The following is a 16,862-nucleotide window of genomic DNA, read 5'->3' on the forward strand; positions in this document are numbered from 1 at the left end:
TGCGCATGCGCAGTAGCCGTTTGTGCCATATTGGAATGAGGTCGTGGACCAGAAGTGCGTCAAGCTCGCAAGGCGTCAACCGAGTAATACCGAAAATTGAACTCCAAACAATGTTTCTCTTCTTCGCTAGTCGCTTACGCACGTACTTAACTTTTATTTTGAAAGTCATAAACCAGAAAAGACGATTTGACTCACGCTAACTTCACACAACTGCTAGCGAGCAGGCAGGCGGCGAGAGGATCGGCATCTAAAAAAGCGACTTGAAAAAACTACTTAACGGTAAGAGACGAATTCGGTGACCAAATATTCACTTACTCCGCATTGTTTGTTAAATTTTGCTGTCAGTGTTTTGCACCGCGGTGAGTCACACGTCTTTTTTCCTGCCTCTCAAAAAGACGAGTCCGGCTCAGTGGTGTAAAGCGCCTCCTTATTGCTCGTCAGCCTGTGCTCGCTCTTATTGCTGAGAGCCCGTGACGTGCAGTAACTTGACTCGCTCTTTCCCCGCGTCCACGGAGTCTACCCACACAAAAACACTCGCACATACATGCACACGTTAAATCATCACTCGGAGGCGAGGTAAGAGAACGTCCGTGAGTGACCATGCGTTGTGCACTCATCAGTGGGAAAGTTACGCCGGCGCGAAAGGGGAACAGTGCACTCTCCCTAAAGACACCTAAAAGGACATTTGCCCTTGAAGAGTTATACATAATACATAATATGTCGCGCTACATACTCGACAAGTCCTAATGTCATTTTTATTTTTTGAAATCTCTCGGCGCTTGCAATGGATGTTCAGGTTCCGTTGTTGACTTATTGCAACGGCGGTGTGGCCTCCAACTTCCCCATTGTGCAACCTGACTGATCCGTGGGCTAGATATCGTGAAATGACTCTTTTAGTTTGTCATAATAGTATATTAAAATGTATGTATATTTAATGTATCTCCCAAAAGTGAGTGCAAACTTCACATTTTTGTCAAAGAATTTATGACAAAATATCCTGGGCCAGCACTCATCAAATGACACTTTGCTTCAAGTAGTCTGTGTACATCTTGTATAACAGTGAACATATAATCAATAATATAATTTATAACATCCTCTCGAAATAACTCAACTCATATCTGTCTCCAGTAATTAAAGGCTGGATGAAAACGTAAGTACATCCCCTGACAATTATTTGAATAATCCGTTGTAATCTGTCGATTATAATCTTGGCTCACCTGTTTTCAGAGTTTCGTCTGGAAGATGAGCTGGGATTGATTTTACACGAGCCTACAAACACAATATTAATCAGAATGTCATTTTTAAACAATTGGTGTGCCATAGAATATGTTAATTGTTTTTTTTTTACTTGACTTCACCATTAAAATTCACCGTAAAAACATTGAACGGTGTTAATTCCTGTTTTCATAATGCAAGCTGCTAATGAAGATGGTTCTGGTTCTGTTGATTGTGACAAGTTATCTCAAGAATGCTTGTGTGAATTGATTTATTGAAGAGAGATGTTCTGCCTCACAGAAACCATTGTTGAACATATTGTTGAACAAAATACTGCATTGAATTAATTGATGCAAAAATTCCGTTTTTTATGCATGGAAACATAGTGCAAGTTAAATTATTTTTCAGACCGCTAAACTTCGATGTCACACAAAATGGTGTGTGGAAGCATCTTTGCTGCCATTATTGAAATCAGCATCAGTTGTTAGAATAGAGGCTGTCAACTTTACTTCTGTTCCGTTGCTCTTTTTTTCCACTCTTATGTTAGAGAGTGTGACCCCAAGGACAATGAAATCCTCTGGTGTGTATGTATGTGCTGGTGGGGGGGTAGAAAGACAGAGGGCGGGGTCGGGGGTGAAAGGCGGCGCAGATCTTGCCGGAGCACGAGGGTCACCGTGGCAGCGGGGTGGCTGAGAGGGGGCGGTGTGTGATGCGGGCTCTGGTTTTAATAGAGACGTCCCGCGTGACAAAGACGAGGTTGACAGGCCGGCTGAATGGAGCTGCTGTGACAGACCGACGTCCCGTTTGCCGCCGCGGTCCCGCCCAGCGCTCCCCTCATTCACGCCGCATCTCTTGTTGAATTAACTTGATTTCATGTGTGCGTCACAATGCTGCGGGTCACGTCGACGTGTCAACGCCTGATGCGTGTCAAGCCTCTCTCGGTTTCAAACGCTCACTTCGAGGATGATTAGATCCTTCCACTTTTAATACAAAGTAGGTTTTGCTGAAAAAATAGAGGATTAGCTGCCTGCGTGGTGGTGGTTGTCGAATACCACGCAGTTCTACTTTTTGTTCTATTTTTATCCTATTTTATCCTCTCTTTTGCTGACAACCACCCAAAATGGAAAATGTGTTTGTGTTGCAAGTTGGGCAGTCACATTAATGCAAATGTGATGATAGCATACCTCTTCTGAATCAGAAATCATGATTGTTGGTTTTGAATCTGACCTTATTCATGTCAATCCTTTTCTATACTTCTCTAGAGTGCCTAATCTGGGTTGAAGAGGACATCCCACCAGCATGAACCAGGAGTCACTGGAGTCTGGTAGGATTTAGAATTTGTCTCTTGTAAAGAGCAGGATGAAAAGAGGAAGATGATCTTTTAGAAAGTAGGTTATAGAAAGGAAACAAATGTGTGTTTTTGTTGCAGATGGCGACTGTGCACAGGATGTATCCGACTTCAGCTGGGATGATTATTTGGAGGAGACGGGCGCTGCATCTGTGCCTCATCACGCCTTTAAGCATGTGAGCCCTCACTTCCTCTTGAACTTTTTTCAGAATAACTACCTAAAAGGTCTGTCTGTCTGTCTGTTTTCCCATTTCCACGGATTTCTTTGTTTTATTTGTGTGCTTTGCTTTTTGTTTAAAAGGACGCACCAAAGCAAATTGCTATCAGTTGTGTTGGCATGGCGATATATTTTTACCTCTGTCGTCAAATCGGTTACTAAGAAACAACATCCATTCAACAAAGCAGTAGCACGATACTGACATGTCCTTTGCTAATTTGTTCAGAGTGTAGAATTTATCCGGGACTCGTGTAACCGGTGCAGCAAAGTACTTCGCAAGTAATGTTTACTTGCATACTATTAAGGTATACTGATCACCTTGAGTGTGCTTTCTGTTCGCTTGTTTTCTTTTCATTATTTCGTCAAGTGGCCTTTTGTAACTTGTTGTAAATCAGCAAGAAAAAGAATCCTTTACTGTGTCCTTGGGGGAAATCATTAACATTCTAAATTTATGTATTTGCTCACACGTGCTCCACAAATAAACTCAGCATAAAGACGAACTATGTTTGTGCCTTTAACAGCATGAATTGAGCTAGCACCAAGCTAGCGACATCGGGTTCTTAACCGGCATTGAAATGGTCTTCCTCGCTCCGAGCTGAAGTCCTTACAGACTGGGCTATTTCAAATGAATAAAACGTATCTGTAATTATCAGGTGGACCAGGGTCTGCAAACGGGCTTGACTCCAGGCATGAAGCTGGAGGTGTGCGTGCGCTCGGAGGCTGACGGTCCTTACTGGGTGGCCAGCATCATCACAACATGCGGCCAGCTGCTGCTGCTCCGCTACGAAGGATACCAAGAGAACCGCAGTGCTGATTTTTGGTGCGACACTATGACGGCTGACCTCCACCCGCTTGGCTGGAGCCGGCAGCACGGCAAGCTCATGAGAGCCCCTGACGGTAAGACTAAGTTGGAAATGTTTTTTTTTTTTTCTTCATTTAAAAGCTGATGGGATACCAAGTAATTTTTTTTTTTTTTCCATTTGGCAATCAAAAACAAAGAAAGTGGGCACCTGAATTATGTTTTTGTGCATGGTCCACCCCAGGTGTGCGTGAGAGGCACCAGGACTGGGAGGCTTTACTTGAAAAGGTCCTGGCTGAGGAGTGCAGCGCTCCTGCCAACCTACTCGAATTGGTAAGACAAGGCAACCGCAGTCGCATTACCAACTGAACTGAACTGAACTGAAATAGTTTGTTTTTTCCAGTGGCCTTGCTTCACGTCTGCTACTTAGTCATGCAGCACATTTTCTCCCAGTGTGAATTCCTCACCTTGTCTCTCTGTGTGGGCATTTGTGTGCGCACGCTCTCGTCTCCTCGTTTAACCCCTTCCCCGCTCTCCTCAGCGCGGCCGAGACCCAATGGAGCTGCTGAGCGCCGGCTGCTATGTGGAGCTTCAGGACAACGTTGACCCGGGACTGGCCTGGGCCGCTGAGGTCGAGGAGAACGTCGGAGGGAGGCTGAAACTGCGGCTCATCGGCACCGAGGGTCTCCCCGACACACCCGCCACCCTTTGGCTTTTTTACCTCCACCCACGCCTCCACCCACCCGGCTGGGCTCGAGAGCACGGCTGCGCCCTCAGGCCTCCTTCTGGTCAGTGTTTCCGACGTAGTTCTGGCTTCAAACTTTATAGTCATGGAAACAAAAGAATATGCTAATAAAGCTTACCAAGGCAGTCTGCATTGTAGAGACGCTTCAAGAAAGTTTTTTTGTTTGGGTATTACAGAGAGTCACAATTGTTAATAATTAAACTATCTATCTATCAGGCTATTTCCCTACCTTGATACTTGAGGTCTTATCAATGTTGCTCAAGGTCCCATCCTATTCAAACCCATACTTGAAGCTAAAATATTTTTTTTTTTACTAACCTTGTGGTGTCTGCGGTGCATGTGCTTATTATAAGTAATAATAAATAATACTGACTGTTTCTTTAGCTTAGCTTGCAAAATAGAAATACTTGGTGAGCAGCTGTCTTTCTGGGCCTGATTTGTTTCACTTTGTTTTAGAACTTTTGGCACTGCGAACGGAAGAAGAATGGGAGGAGGTGAGGCAGAGGATCACTGAACTTCCTCAAGATGAAGCCCTGACGGCAGAGCTAAATAAGGTGCTGACAGCATGAACATTTCATTGCACGTTTACATCCGGCAAGTTATGATTAATCTCTTAAATAATGTGTGGTTGTCTCAGGACCAGCCTGGAATTGCTGTTCATTGTTTCAAAGAAGGGATGAAATTGGAAGCCGTTGACCCTGCCGCACCAATCTCTATCAGACCGGCCACTGTCGCCAAGGTAACAGACTTGAGTGTCAAATCAGTCTCATTTCTAATGTTTGCGCTTAAATCGCTCTTTGTTGACCTTGAGAGCGAGGGTTGACCCTTAGCTAAAATGGGTTCAACTGATTTTTTTTTTTTTTTCCAAACATGTTTGTCTGTAGGTGTTCAATGAGCACTATTTCCTGGTGACGATGGATGACCTTTGTGGTATCGAGGAGTCGGAAGGCTCCGGGCGATCTTTCCTGTGCCACAGAGACAGTCCAGGCATCTTTCCCGCTCAATGGAGTCTAAAAAACGGACTCCCTCTCAGCCCGCCGCCAGGTTTGTTTTGTCACACATTGTCCGTCCTCATCACATGAAATGATTCATACTGCAATTTCGTTTCTAGAAATCAAATTTCCCCTCTAACACACATAGTATCCATCAATATTCCTTCTTGTTGACTTTGTGTTGCGTATAGGCTACCAGGGTCCAGACTTTGACTGGGCTGATTACCTCAAACAGTGCGAGGCCGAAGCAGCTCCCCAGCACTGCTTCCCCACCGTAAGTCAAAATGACTTTTAACATCTGCCGACAACATGCCAGTGATAATTAAATGCGGAGCCGATGGCTAGGCGGCCTGCTATTGTCACGTCGCTGTTATGTGAAGACTGAATGAGATGTGACCTTGCAAGCAGAAAACACATTGCTGCAAGACCATTCGAAACTTCCCTTCACACAGCTCACAACAGCTTCAATATTGTAAATTGTAATTCCAAACATTCTTTTGATGGAAAATATGTGCCAGTTACATATTTGTCTGAGATATTTCTGCGCGTGTGTGTTTTTCGACACAATCAAGGAGCCGTGCGAACACAGCTTTAAAGAGTCCATGAAACTGGAGGCTGTCAACCCGCTGTCACCAGAGAACGTTCACGTGGCAACAGTCACCAGGGTGAAAGGGCAATACATTTGGCTCAGCCTAGAAGGTGAGGGAGGACTGAAAGAAAGACCTCTGCGTGTAGGCGGGTTTTATTGGTCTGCTTTAACATAAGTTTTGTTGCGCAACGTTACATGATGATGCTCTAATCTGACCTCTTGTGGAGGAGAAAAAACAATTGTGGATTCTAACATACGATTACAATTTATTACGAGAAACCAGGAAAGTCTACCTCTTTTTTTTTTTCAGGTTTAAAACATCCCATGCCTGAGTTGACAGTTCATGTGGACTCTCTGGACATTTTCCCCATCAGCTGGTGCGAGACAAACGGCTATCCACTCGTCTACCCCATCAAGCCCGCAGGTAAGCAAACAGCTAAGCTTGAACGGTTATTTTCTGCAAAATCAGATAGCAACTTCAACTGTGACAGTAGAGAGTAAAGCATGCAATGTTTGGGATGCAATGATGTTTTTCAAATATGACAACGACAAACCTATGCTTGTCTTTCAGTAGAAAATGAGAGGAAGATTGCTGTGGTACAGCCTGAGAAACAGTGAGTTGAATACAATTGGATACGAGTGGAATGCGGAAATTTACCAACTGAATCAACTTTCTCGTTTGACTCATTTTGCATCACTTTGCAGCAGAGCGCCGCCAAAGTTGTCCTCGCCCGACACTGTTAAGCAGCAGATGGCAAACCAGCCAGAGGCTGGTGAGTGAAATCGGACATTGACAAAGCTAAAAATGTGCTGCCTGCACTAATCATTTTCATCTTGTGTTTTTTAAATCACATTGCAGGACAAGGAAATGGCAAATACTGCTGCCCCAAGATCTACTTTAACCATCGCTGCTTCTCTGGGCCGTATCTTAATAAGGGACGCATAGCTGAGCTGCCCCAGTTCATCGGCCCTGGAAATTGTGTCCTTGTCATCAAAGAGGTGATTTTTATTTATTTTTTTCAGTTGTTTTGAGATCACTTTATGTTTATCTAAAATAAGAAATAATGTCAAAGTAATATGTGTTTACTTAGTGATTACTTAGAAAAAACCCCAACTAAAACTTCAAGTAGTTCAATAGAAAAAAATAGAACTCAACGGTATTCAAAATATCTCATGTTGAATCCATTAAATTTGTAACTTTGTGTAGGTTTTGACTCTTCTAATCAACTCTGCGTACAAGCCGAGCCGCGTGCTGAGAGAGTTGCAGCTGGATCAGGAGAGTCGCTGGCAAGGCAACGGGGAGACTCTCAAAGCCAAGTGAGAGGAAACACCATTTCATTATCAACTCCTCATGCTCCTTTCGAACAACTAGCGGGAATAGCACGAGTGTTCTCAGCTGGGCTAGCGCAACTCACATGTTAGGTTGCAAATGTACTTAAAGAACAAGTGGAAGTAAACACACGCTTCTCTTTGTGTTTCAGATACAAGGGAAAGAGCTACAGAGCCACCGTGGAAATCGTCCGCACAGCAGATCGTGTGGCAGACTTCTGCAGGAAGACCTGCATCAAGTTAGAGTGCTGCCCCAACCTCTTTGGACCTCGCATGGTTCTGGAGCACTGCTCAGAGAATTGCTCTGTCCTCACTAAAACCAAATACAGTAAGTGGAGTTGATCAGTCATTCTATAATAGCGCTTGATTGTGTTCAACCTTCAAGTTTCCACCGTCACTATTTTTTTGCATGAGAGCTAATCTTCTGATTACATTCATGTCATCTGCATTTGTTTTTCACATTGATTGAAATTCACAGCGACGCCCAAATTGAAATGACGATGATTAAAAGTCAAGCCAGCTTGCAGAAATGTTTTCTTTTGCCAGCGGCGTATTACTACGGGAGGAAGAAGAGCAAACGGGTGGGCCGCCCGCCAGGAGGACACACAAACCTCGAGGCTGTAGTGAAAAGAAGAGGAAGGCGGAGGAAGAGAAGGAAGCAGCTCTTTGTCCATAAAAAAAGACGCTCGTCAACGTCTGTCGATAACACGCCCGCCGGCTCTCCGCAGGTAACCGGCACACTGGAACTGTCCTACAACTCCCAAAAAAAAAAAAGTCAACATTGAGCTTCATGTCTGCGGCTGACAGGGCAGCGGTGACGAAGAAGATCTTGATGAAGACGACTCCCTCAGCGAAGACTCCGGCTCAGAACCCCAAGACGATTTTCAAGATGATTCCGAACAATCAGCAGAAAAGTCTCAGCCACCTACACCGTCTCCGTCCCCACCCGCAACACCCAGGCCCACGCGGCGGCGGCGAAAACCCCGCTCGCCCTCTTTCTCCGACGATGAGAACCACCCTCCGTCACCAAAGGTAGTCTCTAAATTTTTTACATTTGGATTGGACACCGCTGCCATGTGTCTTGATCTTATCTTCCAGACGTCAAAGACAGAACCGCCGCAGAAGTTGTGTTTGGACACCAGCCCCCTGGAGTGGAGCGTGACCGATGTGGTTCGTTTCATCCGGACGACTGACTGCGCACCTCTTGCGCGCATTTTCATGGATCAAGTAAGAGATACAGACAGAGACATGCAGGTTCTCCTCAGGGTTACTCCAATGTGTTTTAACGTGTGCTCGTAGGAGATTGACGGACAAGCTCTTCTGCTGCTCAACCTTCCAACGGTGCAGGAGTGTATGGACCTGAAGCTGGGACCGGCCATCAAGTTGTGCCACCACATTGAGCGAGTCAAACTGGCGTTTTATCAACAGTTTGCCACGTAGCTGAAGAACGATAAACAAAGCAAGGACTATTTATTCATACTTTCAAAAACAGTCATGTCCCATGTTGACTGTGCTTACACTGGATATCTTCTTGACACTCACACATGTGGTGTTGAATATCAGAAGAGAACTGTAAAGAGCAGCATCAACGGTGAGGTTTCTGGGTGTTTAAAAAAAACAAAAAAGTACAAAAAAGAGCTGCAAAGAGTTTTAAAAAAAAAAAAGACACTGCAAGGTCTCTTCAGGTAAAGACTGGATGAGTTTAAATGTGTTTTGAGGACAAGGTGATTTTTGAGGCTGTGAAACTTTTTCATTTTAGATTTCAGAAAAGGCTTTTTAATTGATGTCTTCTAAGTGCTCCAAATTCCCCATCCCTCTTTTTCAAAATTGTGTTGTCATGCAAATATTTCTTCACATATGCTTGTAAATAGTTGATATTGATATTGTAATCTAATCTGGTATGCTCTCATTCACCAGTCCTGCTCAAGTGTAAAGAAAATTTTGAAGCGCTTAAAAAGACAAATCTGCTAACACGAGAAAATTCCAAGTCCCACCGCAAAAGTGTGGCCCTTTGACACTTAAATTGCATTTTGTCACAGTGATGAAATAAGATGTAACAAAATGAGCCTTCAAGCCAACAACAAAACAGTTTGCATAATTAGGAAAAAAGTCTTTGTTGTATTATGAATCATAGAACTAATGCAGGCACAAGTGAAAGTATGCACAGTTTAGCAATACTTCATGGTTGTATATAGTGTACACAAATATCTTTAGTGCAACAGGGTAATTCAACGAAAGATTATTGAGATAAATACTCCTACCGAATAAGCAATGTGGGAATGCTCTTAATGTTCACTATATTTGCACAAAATAGTTCAAACTTTCAATTAAACCTAGTTTATTTGGAGCAGTATTTATGGTGATCATTTGAGCCAATTGACATAATTTATTTTTAATCAACCCAATGCGAGCAGAAAATAAACCAAGAAACATAAAGCCACGGGTTGCTTTGTGAAGAAAAGAGATCCTTCATTTAACTTGTCCTTGTAGCGTTATTAACTGTAATGAAATTGTTTGTGTTTTTTTAAACTAAAAAAAAAAAAGTTTCCGTAGTTTTGTTCATTCGTTGTTACAATCAGTACCATGAAATGTTTGCTTTATTAATTTCCTGTTTGGAACATAATTATTTAAAGAAAACTGCAATAAAAACCTTCCCCGCCTCCTGCCCAATGACGGCAGAAAAAGGATGGATGGATGGATGGATGCAATAAAACCGCCCAGCTCATTTGACACCTCTTGACCGCACTTCATTTCCCAGAATACATTTCGCGAACGCGTGGATCACGTGACTCCTCCCTCTGTCAACTTGAGTGGGCACTGCAAGCTGTGTAGGGAAGCCGCGGGATGCAAGCGAGTCATGACCTGCAATTTTTCAGCTCGCTCACCTTTTTAAACAACACGGGACGAGCGCCTTTATCGGCGGAGTGCTTGCTCCAATACTTTCGACGTCTTCAGCAAAGAACGGGGTTTGTCGTTTCAGTATAGCACCATTAATGAGTTAGCCTGGAAGCTAAGCTAGTAAAGTAGCATCACTTGGTTCGTCTCTGCGTTTTTTTTTTTTTTTTAATTACTTAATTTTACGTATCTTTTGATGAATGGGCTTCTTACCAAAACGGAATCATGTTGAGTACACCCAATTACTCGGGTTCCACTCGATGGACTTGCTGACTCGAAACAGCAGATGTTAGTCATACATTGAATCTTTTTAAGTTCCTATTAATGCCACGGATCGACGCTCCTCTATGTTTACTTCATGCATGTTTGAATCGGAAAAATAAGGATGAGAGGTCCCCATCCCTCCCACAAGGCTGTGCTTCTTCCTCTCTGACCAACATCTGCCGCAGCCGGAGGACAGAGCTGTCCACGGCCTGTGAGCAAGGAGAAACCGTCCGAGGTGCCCCCCACACCCCCCAACGTGTCTGGTCCTTATTTTTCCAACCATGTCTGATAGTGTGCTGCACACACAGTCAAAGCAAGGGGACGTAATGTCCCTCAGCAACACATCCTCGGACCCGACCTCTGCTACTGAGAGCAGAGGTTGTGAGAATGGCGCCCTAATGGACTCGTTTGGAATCTTCCTTCAAGGTCTCCTTGCTGTGATGGCTTTCAGCATTCTTATGTGTGAGTATGGCTGCACACACACCTCAAAGTGTCCAGAAGCATCACTCACGTGTGTCACTGTGATCCACCTCAGATATGCAAGGGGGAAAGTGCTATCGCAGAACTTTAATGCATCGTATGCAGGTAGAAAGAGATTCTAAATCTGGCAGCATAAATCAGTTATTCCATGGTAGCCTCAAATTGCCCTCTCCAATATGTATCGGAGCTTTCAGACTCTGCCGTGGTTCCATTGGGTCAGTGTCTGGCACGGCATTGACAGCTGTGTGACGTCACAGTGCAGCCTCTTGTAAAGACAGCACAGAGAAATGTTTCGGTGGGAATGTTTCCCCAAGTGGCAGTGTGAGCAGACGATTTAGTGTGTTTTTGCGTGTGTGTGTGTGAGTGTGCACTTAGATCCACTCATCATGACCAGCGAGTGTGCTGGGTGTGTTCAGTCTGAAGTCACACTTCTTGCTCCCAACATAACGTCACAGCTTGCAGTATAACCTCCCAAACACAAAAACACTTGGAAGCTGTTTTCTTCTTTTCAACAAAACAGGGCATGATTGTGAAGAGCAGATATACACACACTCACATTTGCGCCGTTGTGGGAGTGAGCACGGCCATTTGTTTTTCCCCTTCATATTAAGCCCAGAAGGTCTCTTAATTTGACTCTCATCCAAAGTCAGTCACACTCGCGGCCCTAATGAGGATTGTATGAACGGATGGATGTTTGATCGATTGCATCATCGCAACTAGCGACATCCTGTCTCATTTGTGCGCAGTGAAACGCTTCCGGGAGCCCAAACATGAAAGGAGACCCTGGAGAATCTGGTGAGTTGTTGACGAGAACGATTCCTCAGCCCACAGTGTGTTATTATGAATCCCACTCGAGGTCTCAGCAGGACATTCCCCGATACAGTGTGCCCACACCAAGACGTGTCATATTTGTTCCTTGCAGGTTCCTGGATACTTCCAAACAGGCCATTGGGATGCTCTTCATCCACTTTGCTAATGTCTACCTTTCAGACCTTACTGAGGAGGATCCCTGCTCACTGTGAGACACCCCCTTTTTTTTTTTTTTTTTTTTTTAAATCATAAATTGTATCGTAGGATATTACGTACATTAAGTGGACCTCAAACATCCCATCTTGAAGGTACTGTGGAACTGTTTCTAATCTCCTAGATACCTCATTAACTTCCTATTGGATGCCTCTCTGGGCATGTTGTTCATCTATGCCGGCATCAGAGCCATCAGTGCAGTTGTCGAGTGGAGGCAGTGGGAGTCTCTCCGCTTTGGAGAATACGGTGAGGTCTGTGTGTGTGTGTGTGTGTGTGTGTGTGTGTGTGTGTGTGTGTGTGTGTGTGTGTGTGTGTGTGTGTGTGTGTGTGTGTGTGTGTGTGTGTGTGTGTGTGTGTGTGTGTGTGTGCGTGTGCGTGTGCGCGTGACGCGCGCGCGCGCGTGTGTGTCGGCCATCGCAATCTTTTAATGCCACTAATGTCCAAAGGAGGGCACTAATGAGCACAATGTTGAACATGAAATACTCATTTGGAATTTGTCCAACCAATAAACTTTCAATTTGAGCTGACTTCTCTGAAATATTCTCTGGGTCATGAATGGTTGTGTCACGAATGACAAGATTGATAGCAAATCTATTTTGAATTTTCTGTGCCGTTCACCTATTTGAGGGTATAGTACTTTTGCATGTTTGTCTTAATGCCAAATGATTATTTTTTTTTGGTTCCGTTTGGTGTTTAGGTGAGCCTATCCAGTGCACAGCGTGGTTGGGCCAGTGTATTCTCTACATCCTCATCATGATGTTTGAGAAAGTCCTTATCATGCTCGTCCTTCTCATTCCCCAATGGAAGAAGGTCAGTATTTGCTGGATAAAGTCACTCAGGAGATAATGTTAGACTCATGTCAGTCGTCATACACACACACACACACACACACACACACACACACACACACACACACACACACACACACACACACACACACACACACACACGTCTCCCATTTTTGGTGCCCCTGGACTGAGGTTATGTTTTCATGCCTCTGTATTTGCAGAATTATGCAACCACTGACCTGGTTTTCTTGAAAAGGGAAGGGGCGTAGCACAGGTCCAAATAAGAATCCATTTCATTTTGGGACTGAGCCTGCATTTCTCTTTACCTGTTCTTGAGACGTGACTGGGCGGCAATCTGTCTCACGCAAAAGCACCTCGGTCATGTTCTCGTCCCACTTGCGTAGTTGAACTACATACTGTTTCTTGGGTCACGTAGCATTGTTTTGCTAATGCTTACTGTGTGTTTGCTATACAAGTGTAAGCGCAAAATGTGCGTTGCAGCTGGCGCTCCTCAACCCCATCGAGAATCCAGACTTGGAGCTGGCCATCGTCATGCTCATCGTTCCGTTCTTCGTTAATGTAAGTGCGGCTCCTTCCTAAATGTTGTGTCTTGGCGTGCTTATTATCAGCTCCTCACATGATACTGTAAATCACAGGTGTCAAACTCAAGGCCCGGGGGCCAGATACGGCCCGCCACATCATTTTATGTGGCCCGCCAAGACAAATTGTGCATCAAATTCGTGTGTCATGACTAGAATTGCAAATTGTCTTCACTTTTAATATCTTTTTTAAAAAATATTTGACCAGTGTTTACTTGTCTGATTTGAAAACGAGTTATTTGTCATTCTGCTGTAAATCATCCGTTTGTTGAAGTACATTTTTGTGTTTCAGGCCCTCATGTTTTGGGTGGTGGACAATTTCCTCATGAAGAAGCATAGGACCAAAGCAAAGCTGGAAGAGAGGGAGGAGGACTCGCGGGGGAATGGCAAAGTGCGCTACAGGCGAGCTCTGTCCCACGATGACTCGGAGTCAGAGGTTAGTGTCCCTCCGGTGCAGTACGCACTGACTGGACGCTTCAACAAGATTTGTTGAGCGGTAGTTTTAAGCAGTCAAAATTAGACCTTTCAATCCTGAGGAATATAACAAACATGTCTTTGACAATTTGGTGAGCATAATCACATGAATGCTCAAAGAAGTGTGCACAAAGGCCCGCTCGCAGTGTGACTCACTCACTGCCTGGTAGGTGGGGGGAGGGGCGGACCTCCATAATATGCACTGTGGAGTGCAAGCCAAGCACAGGGCCAGTGGCGCAATGGATAACGCGTCTGACTACGGATCAGAAGATTCTAGGTTCGACTCCTGGCTGGCTCGACTTTTTAACTTTTCCGTTTTACAAATACCAAAGTCTCCAATACCCTAAAATAATACTTGGCAGAATTTACACGACAGATCTAACGTTGCAATTCTATCTTTCTATCCAATAGTGCTGTGCTGTCCATTCACAGAAGCCCGCCAACAAGCTTTTTAATTCCCCTTTCATCCTCTCTTTTTTTAAGATCCTTTTCTCAGCAGACGACGAAATGGACGAGTCGGATGAGGACGACGTTCGCCGCCTCACGGGTCTGAAGACAGTTAAGAAGAAGAAGCTGCGCATGGGGATTCCCGTTTGACCGAGCGCTTTCATGAAAGCGCGGCCGGCTACGTAGCTTCCCCCACACTTCCGCCACGAATTCATCAGAAACCTCCTCATAGGAAGCCCCTTTAAAAGCAGTAGCCTAAATGACTCCTGCAGGTTAAACACGCTCGGATGGACATACCTGAGCGAGTTTGCCGTGAGTATAATAGGAAACACAAATGGTTGCACGTACTGCAGCGCAACCACCATGCAAATGCTTTCTTCCTTGTTGTTGCGTAATCTTGAAACATATTCCTTTTGTGTTCTCATGTTGACGTACCGCCATGAACGTGCACATCCTCTGTGCATACGGTAGAGGTATGTAGCAAAATTTATTTAAAAAAAAAAATAATAATTCTCAAAGTCTAGTCACTGCAGAAGTCCTTAAATATATACCCTACTGGTCAAGTGTGTCTTATTCCCTGAAGAATTGTTTTGTGTTTGAATCTCCTGTATTATTTTTTTTATACAGGTTTTATTTGTGGGCCAAAAGATCAACTATGCTTTGCTCCAGAAGTGTTCTTTACCCCTCTTGCACAAGCGATCACATTGTTTCTCTTTTCTTTGCTGTTTTTTTTTTTTTGGCACAGCATGTGCCTGAGTGACATTACCAGCAGATGTTTTGTTAATTTTGTGGGTTTTGTTTTTTTAATAAGAGCTTCAAATGTTTAGGCATGATGGGGCTTAATCAGGAGTGCTCTGATTTGAAGAATGTGACATGCATAGACCTCAATACTGTTAAGTGACTGTGGACCAAACCGTTGGGAGAAAGGGTGCTTGTAGCAAATATTTGCCCGTGTGTGTGTGCAAGTGTTTGCCGTAGATGTGAGTGATGCAGCCCTTTAACGTAAACGGAGCGAGAGGTTTACTGTGATTGCGATGATGCAGCAGCACCGCTGTGGAGGGTTTCATGGTAGCAGGAAAAAAAAAAAGAGCTTTTATTTAAAAGGAGGCATTTATCTCAACCAGGTGATGCTTTCTGTTTCGCAAGAAGGGACAGAACGGTAGTGATATATCATTAGAAAAGAATTTTCAATAAAGAATGTGACGAACTATGGTGATATATCAATTTTCAATAAAGAATGTGATGAACTGTGGTGTGGTGGTGCTGAATTTAGCTTTTGCTCGTGGTACCCGATTATTGGATTAGCACCCCATAATGTTATTACTGTACATTTTAGATTAGATTTTTTTTAAGTTTAGTTATTTATTGGTAGAATTAGCCATGTTTGAGACCTGATCTCATTTCAGTAGACTCCAGAATATATGTAGTGGGAAATCTGGCCCAGTTTAATTGAAACACTGTCCAAATAAAGCACTTTATTTCAGCCATATTGAGAGTCATAAGAGATGGTGAGAGAAGAGCGGCTTAAGTTTGCTCTGTAAGAAAAAATAATATAATAAAGGCTATTAATTCAAACCCTAACTATAAAGCTTGAAATGATGGTAAAGTTTCACATTTAGACTTCATTATAAAAACAATTGTAGATTAAAGCTAACAAGTTTCACTAAAAAGAATGTTTAGAAAATGTTTATGCACACCTATATGACAGGCATATTTGCTAGAACATCCTAACAAGAGAATGACGAATGTACATAAAACATATTAAGCTCAATTTAGAATGCTAAATAAGCACTATTTGAAAGATTCAGACACACACGTGACATTTGTTTACACTGCAATTGGATTCAAACGCACTTTTTGTCTCCCTGGCGAGATTCCTCTCGCGAGAGACTCATTTATCGCGACGGTTCGGGCACGCCCATTATCCGCGGCGGGCCACCTTAACACTATTACAATTAATAAATGGATGGGAGGATGATATAAACAATACCTATAACACACACTGATTCAAATCGACCATATTTTACTTGTATATTTTTCTAAATTTTACCCATCAATCTAGCTTGTTTTCATTTCTAATCAGGCACGCCGTGGGCGAGTGATGTGCATTCCAGTTCTTTTAAGTGAACGGAATCTTTAGAATCAGTTTACTCAAAAGATTCATTCAAACGAATTGTTCAACAAATCGTCCCCCCCCACACACACTGAATTTATATATATATATATATATATATATATATATATATATATATATATATATATATATATATATATATATATATATATATATATATATATCAAAAATCATGGTCAAAGCTTCATGGAAAGTGAAAAGTGCCACACCCGCCCTCACCCCCACTTTCTGATTGGCTGTTGGATATGTGACGTCATTCGGACACTCCATTAGGTACACCACCATTTTTAGGTGTACCTAATAACAGGCCACTTCATTAGGGAAAAATCATGGTCAAAATTTAAATGAAAGTGAAAAGTGCCACACCCAAACAACCCCCCACTTTCTGATTGGCTGGTTGATCTGTGACGTCACACGGACACAGGTGTACCTAATCACTTCATTAGGGAAAAAGTTTAAGTGAAAGTGAAAAGTGCCACACCCGCCCTCACCCCCACTTTCTGATTGGCTGGTTGATCTGTGAC

At 43.5% G+C, this 16,862-nt stretch overlaps 2 protein-coding genes and 1 non-coding gene across 9 annotated transcripts; all 3 read left to right on the plus strand.

The window, feature by feature from the left end:
* The first annotated feature begins 1 nt into the window (after nucleotide 1).
* Nucleotides 2–9,964, plus strand: sfmbt1 (Scm like with four mbt domains 1). 5 transcript variants are annotated; one of them, XM_085923301.1, is made up of 21 exons: nucleotides 2–279; nucleotides 2,478–2,539; nucleotides 2,645–2,739; nucleotides 3,434–3,677; nucleotides 3,824–3,912; nucleotides 4,121–4,367; nucleotides 4,781–4,878; nucleotides 4,962–5,063; nucleotides 5,209–5,368; nucleotides 5,508–5,590; nucleotides 5,889–6,015; nucleotides 6,216–6,329; nucleotides 6,477–6,519; nucleotides 6,614–6,678; nucleotides 6,765–6,904; nucleotides 7,113–7,222; nucleotides 7,387–7,562; nucleotides 7,781–7,962; nucleotides 8,042–8,266; nucleotides 8,333–8,461; nucleotides 8,534–9,964. In XM_085923301.1, exons 2-21 carry the CDS (start codon nucleotides 2,515–2,517, stop codon nucleotides 8,672–8,674), a joined length of 2,595 nt encoding a protein of 864 aa, XP_085779427.1. In that variant the 5' UTR covers nucleotides 2–279; nucleotides 2,478–2,514; the 3' UTR covers nucleotides 8,675–9,964. The 5 variants fall into 5 exon arrangements, with proteins under 5 accessions (XP_085779427.1, XP_085779428.1, XP_085779424.1 ...); XM_085923302.1 differs by having other exon boundaries at nucleotides 6,480–6,519; XM_085923298.1 differs by having other exon boundaries at nucleotides 3–279; nucleotides 6,611–6,678.
* Nucleotides 9,965–9,985: 21 nt separating this feature from the next.
* stimate (STIM activating enhance) lies at nucleotides 9,986–15,473 on the plus strand. 3 transcript variants are annotated; one of them, XM_085923307.1, is made up of 9 exons: nucleotides 9,986–10,628; nucleotides 10,686–10,855; nucleotides 11,620–11,668; nucleotides 11,796–11,891; nucleotides 12,021–12,142; nucleotides 12,594–12,706; nucleotides 13,186–13,263; nucleotides 13,576–13,719; nucleotides 14,241–15,473. In XM_085923307.1, exons 2-9 carry the CDS (start codon nucleotides 10,720–10,722, stop codon nucleotides 14,352–14,354), a joined length of 852 nt encoding a protein of 283 aa, XP_085779433.1. In that variant the 5' UTR covers nucleotides 9,986–10,628; nucleotides 10,686–10,719; the 3' UTR covers nucleotides 14,355–15,473. The 3 variants fall into 3 exon arrangements, with proteins under 3 accessions (XP_085779433.1, XP_085779432.1, XP_085779431.1); XM_085923306.1 differs by having other exon boundaries at nucleotides 10,702–10,855; XM_085923305.1 differs by having other exon boundaries at nucleotides 9,986–10,855.
* On the plus strand, nucleotides 13,983–14,055 carry trnar-acg (transfer RNA arginine (anticodon ACG)). Its single transcript has one exon. It is a non-coding gene; the product is annotated as a tRNA-Arg (tRNA).
* Nucleotides 15,474–16,862: the final 1,389 nt, after the last annotated feature.

This window comes from Syngnathus leptorhynchus, chromosome 11, assembly GCF_054491065.1.
Source record: "Syngnathus leptorhynchus isolate UIUO chromosome 11, UIUO_Slep, whole genome shotgun sequence".
In the NCBI taxonomy this organism is placed as follows: domain Eukaryota; kingdom Metazoa; phylum Chordata; class Actinopteri; order Syngnathiformes; family Syngnathidae; genus Syngnathus; species Syngnathus leptorhynchus.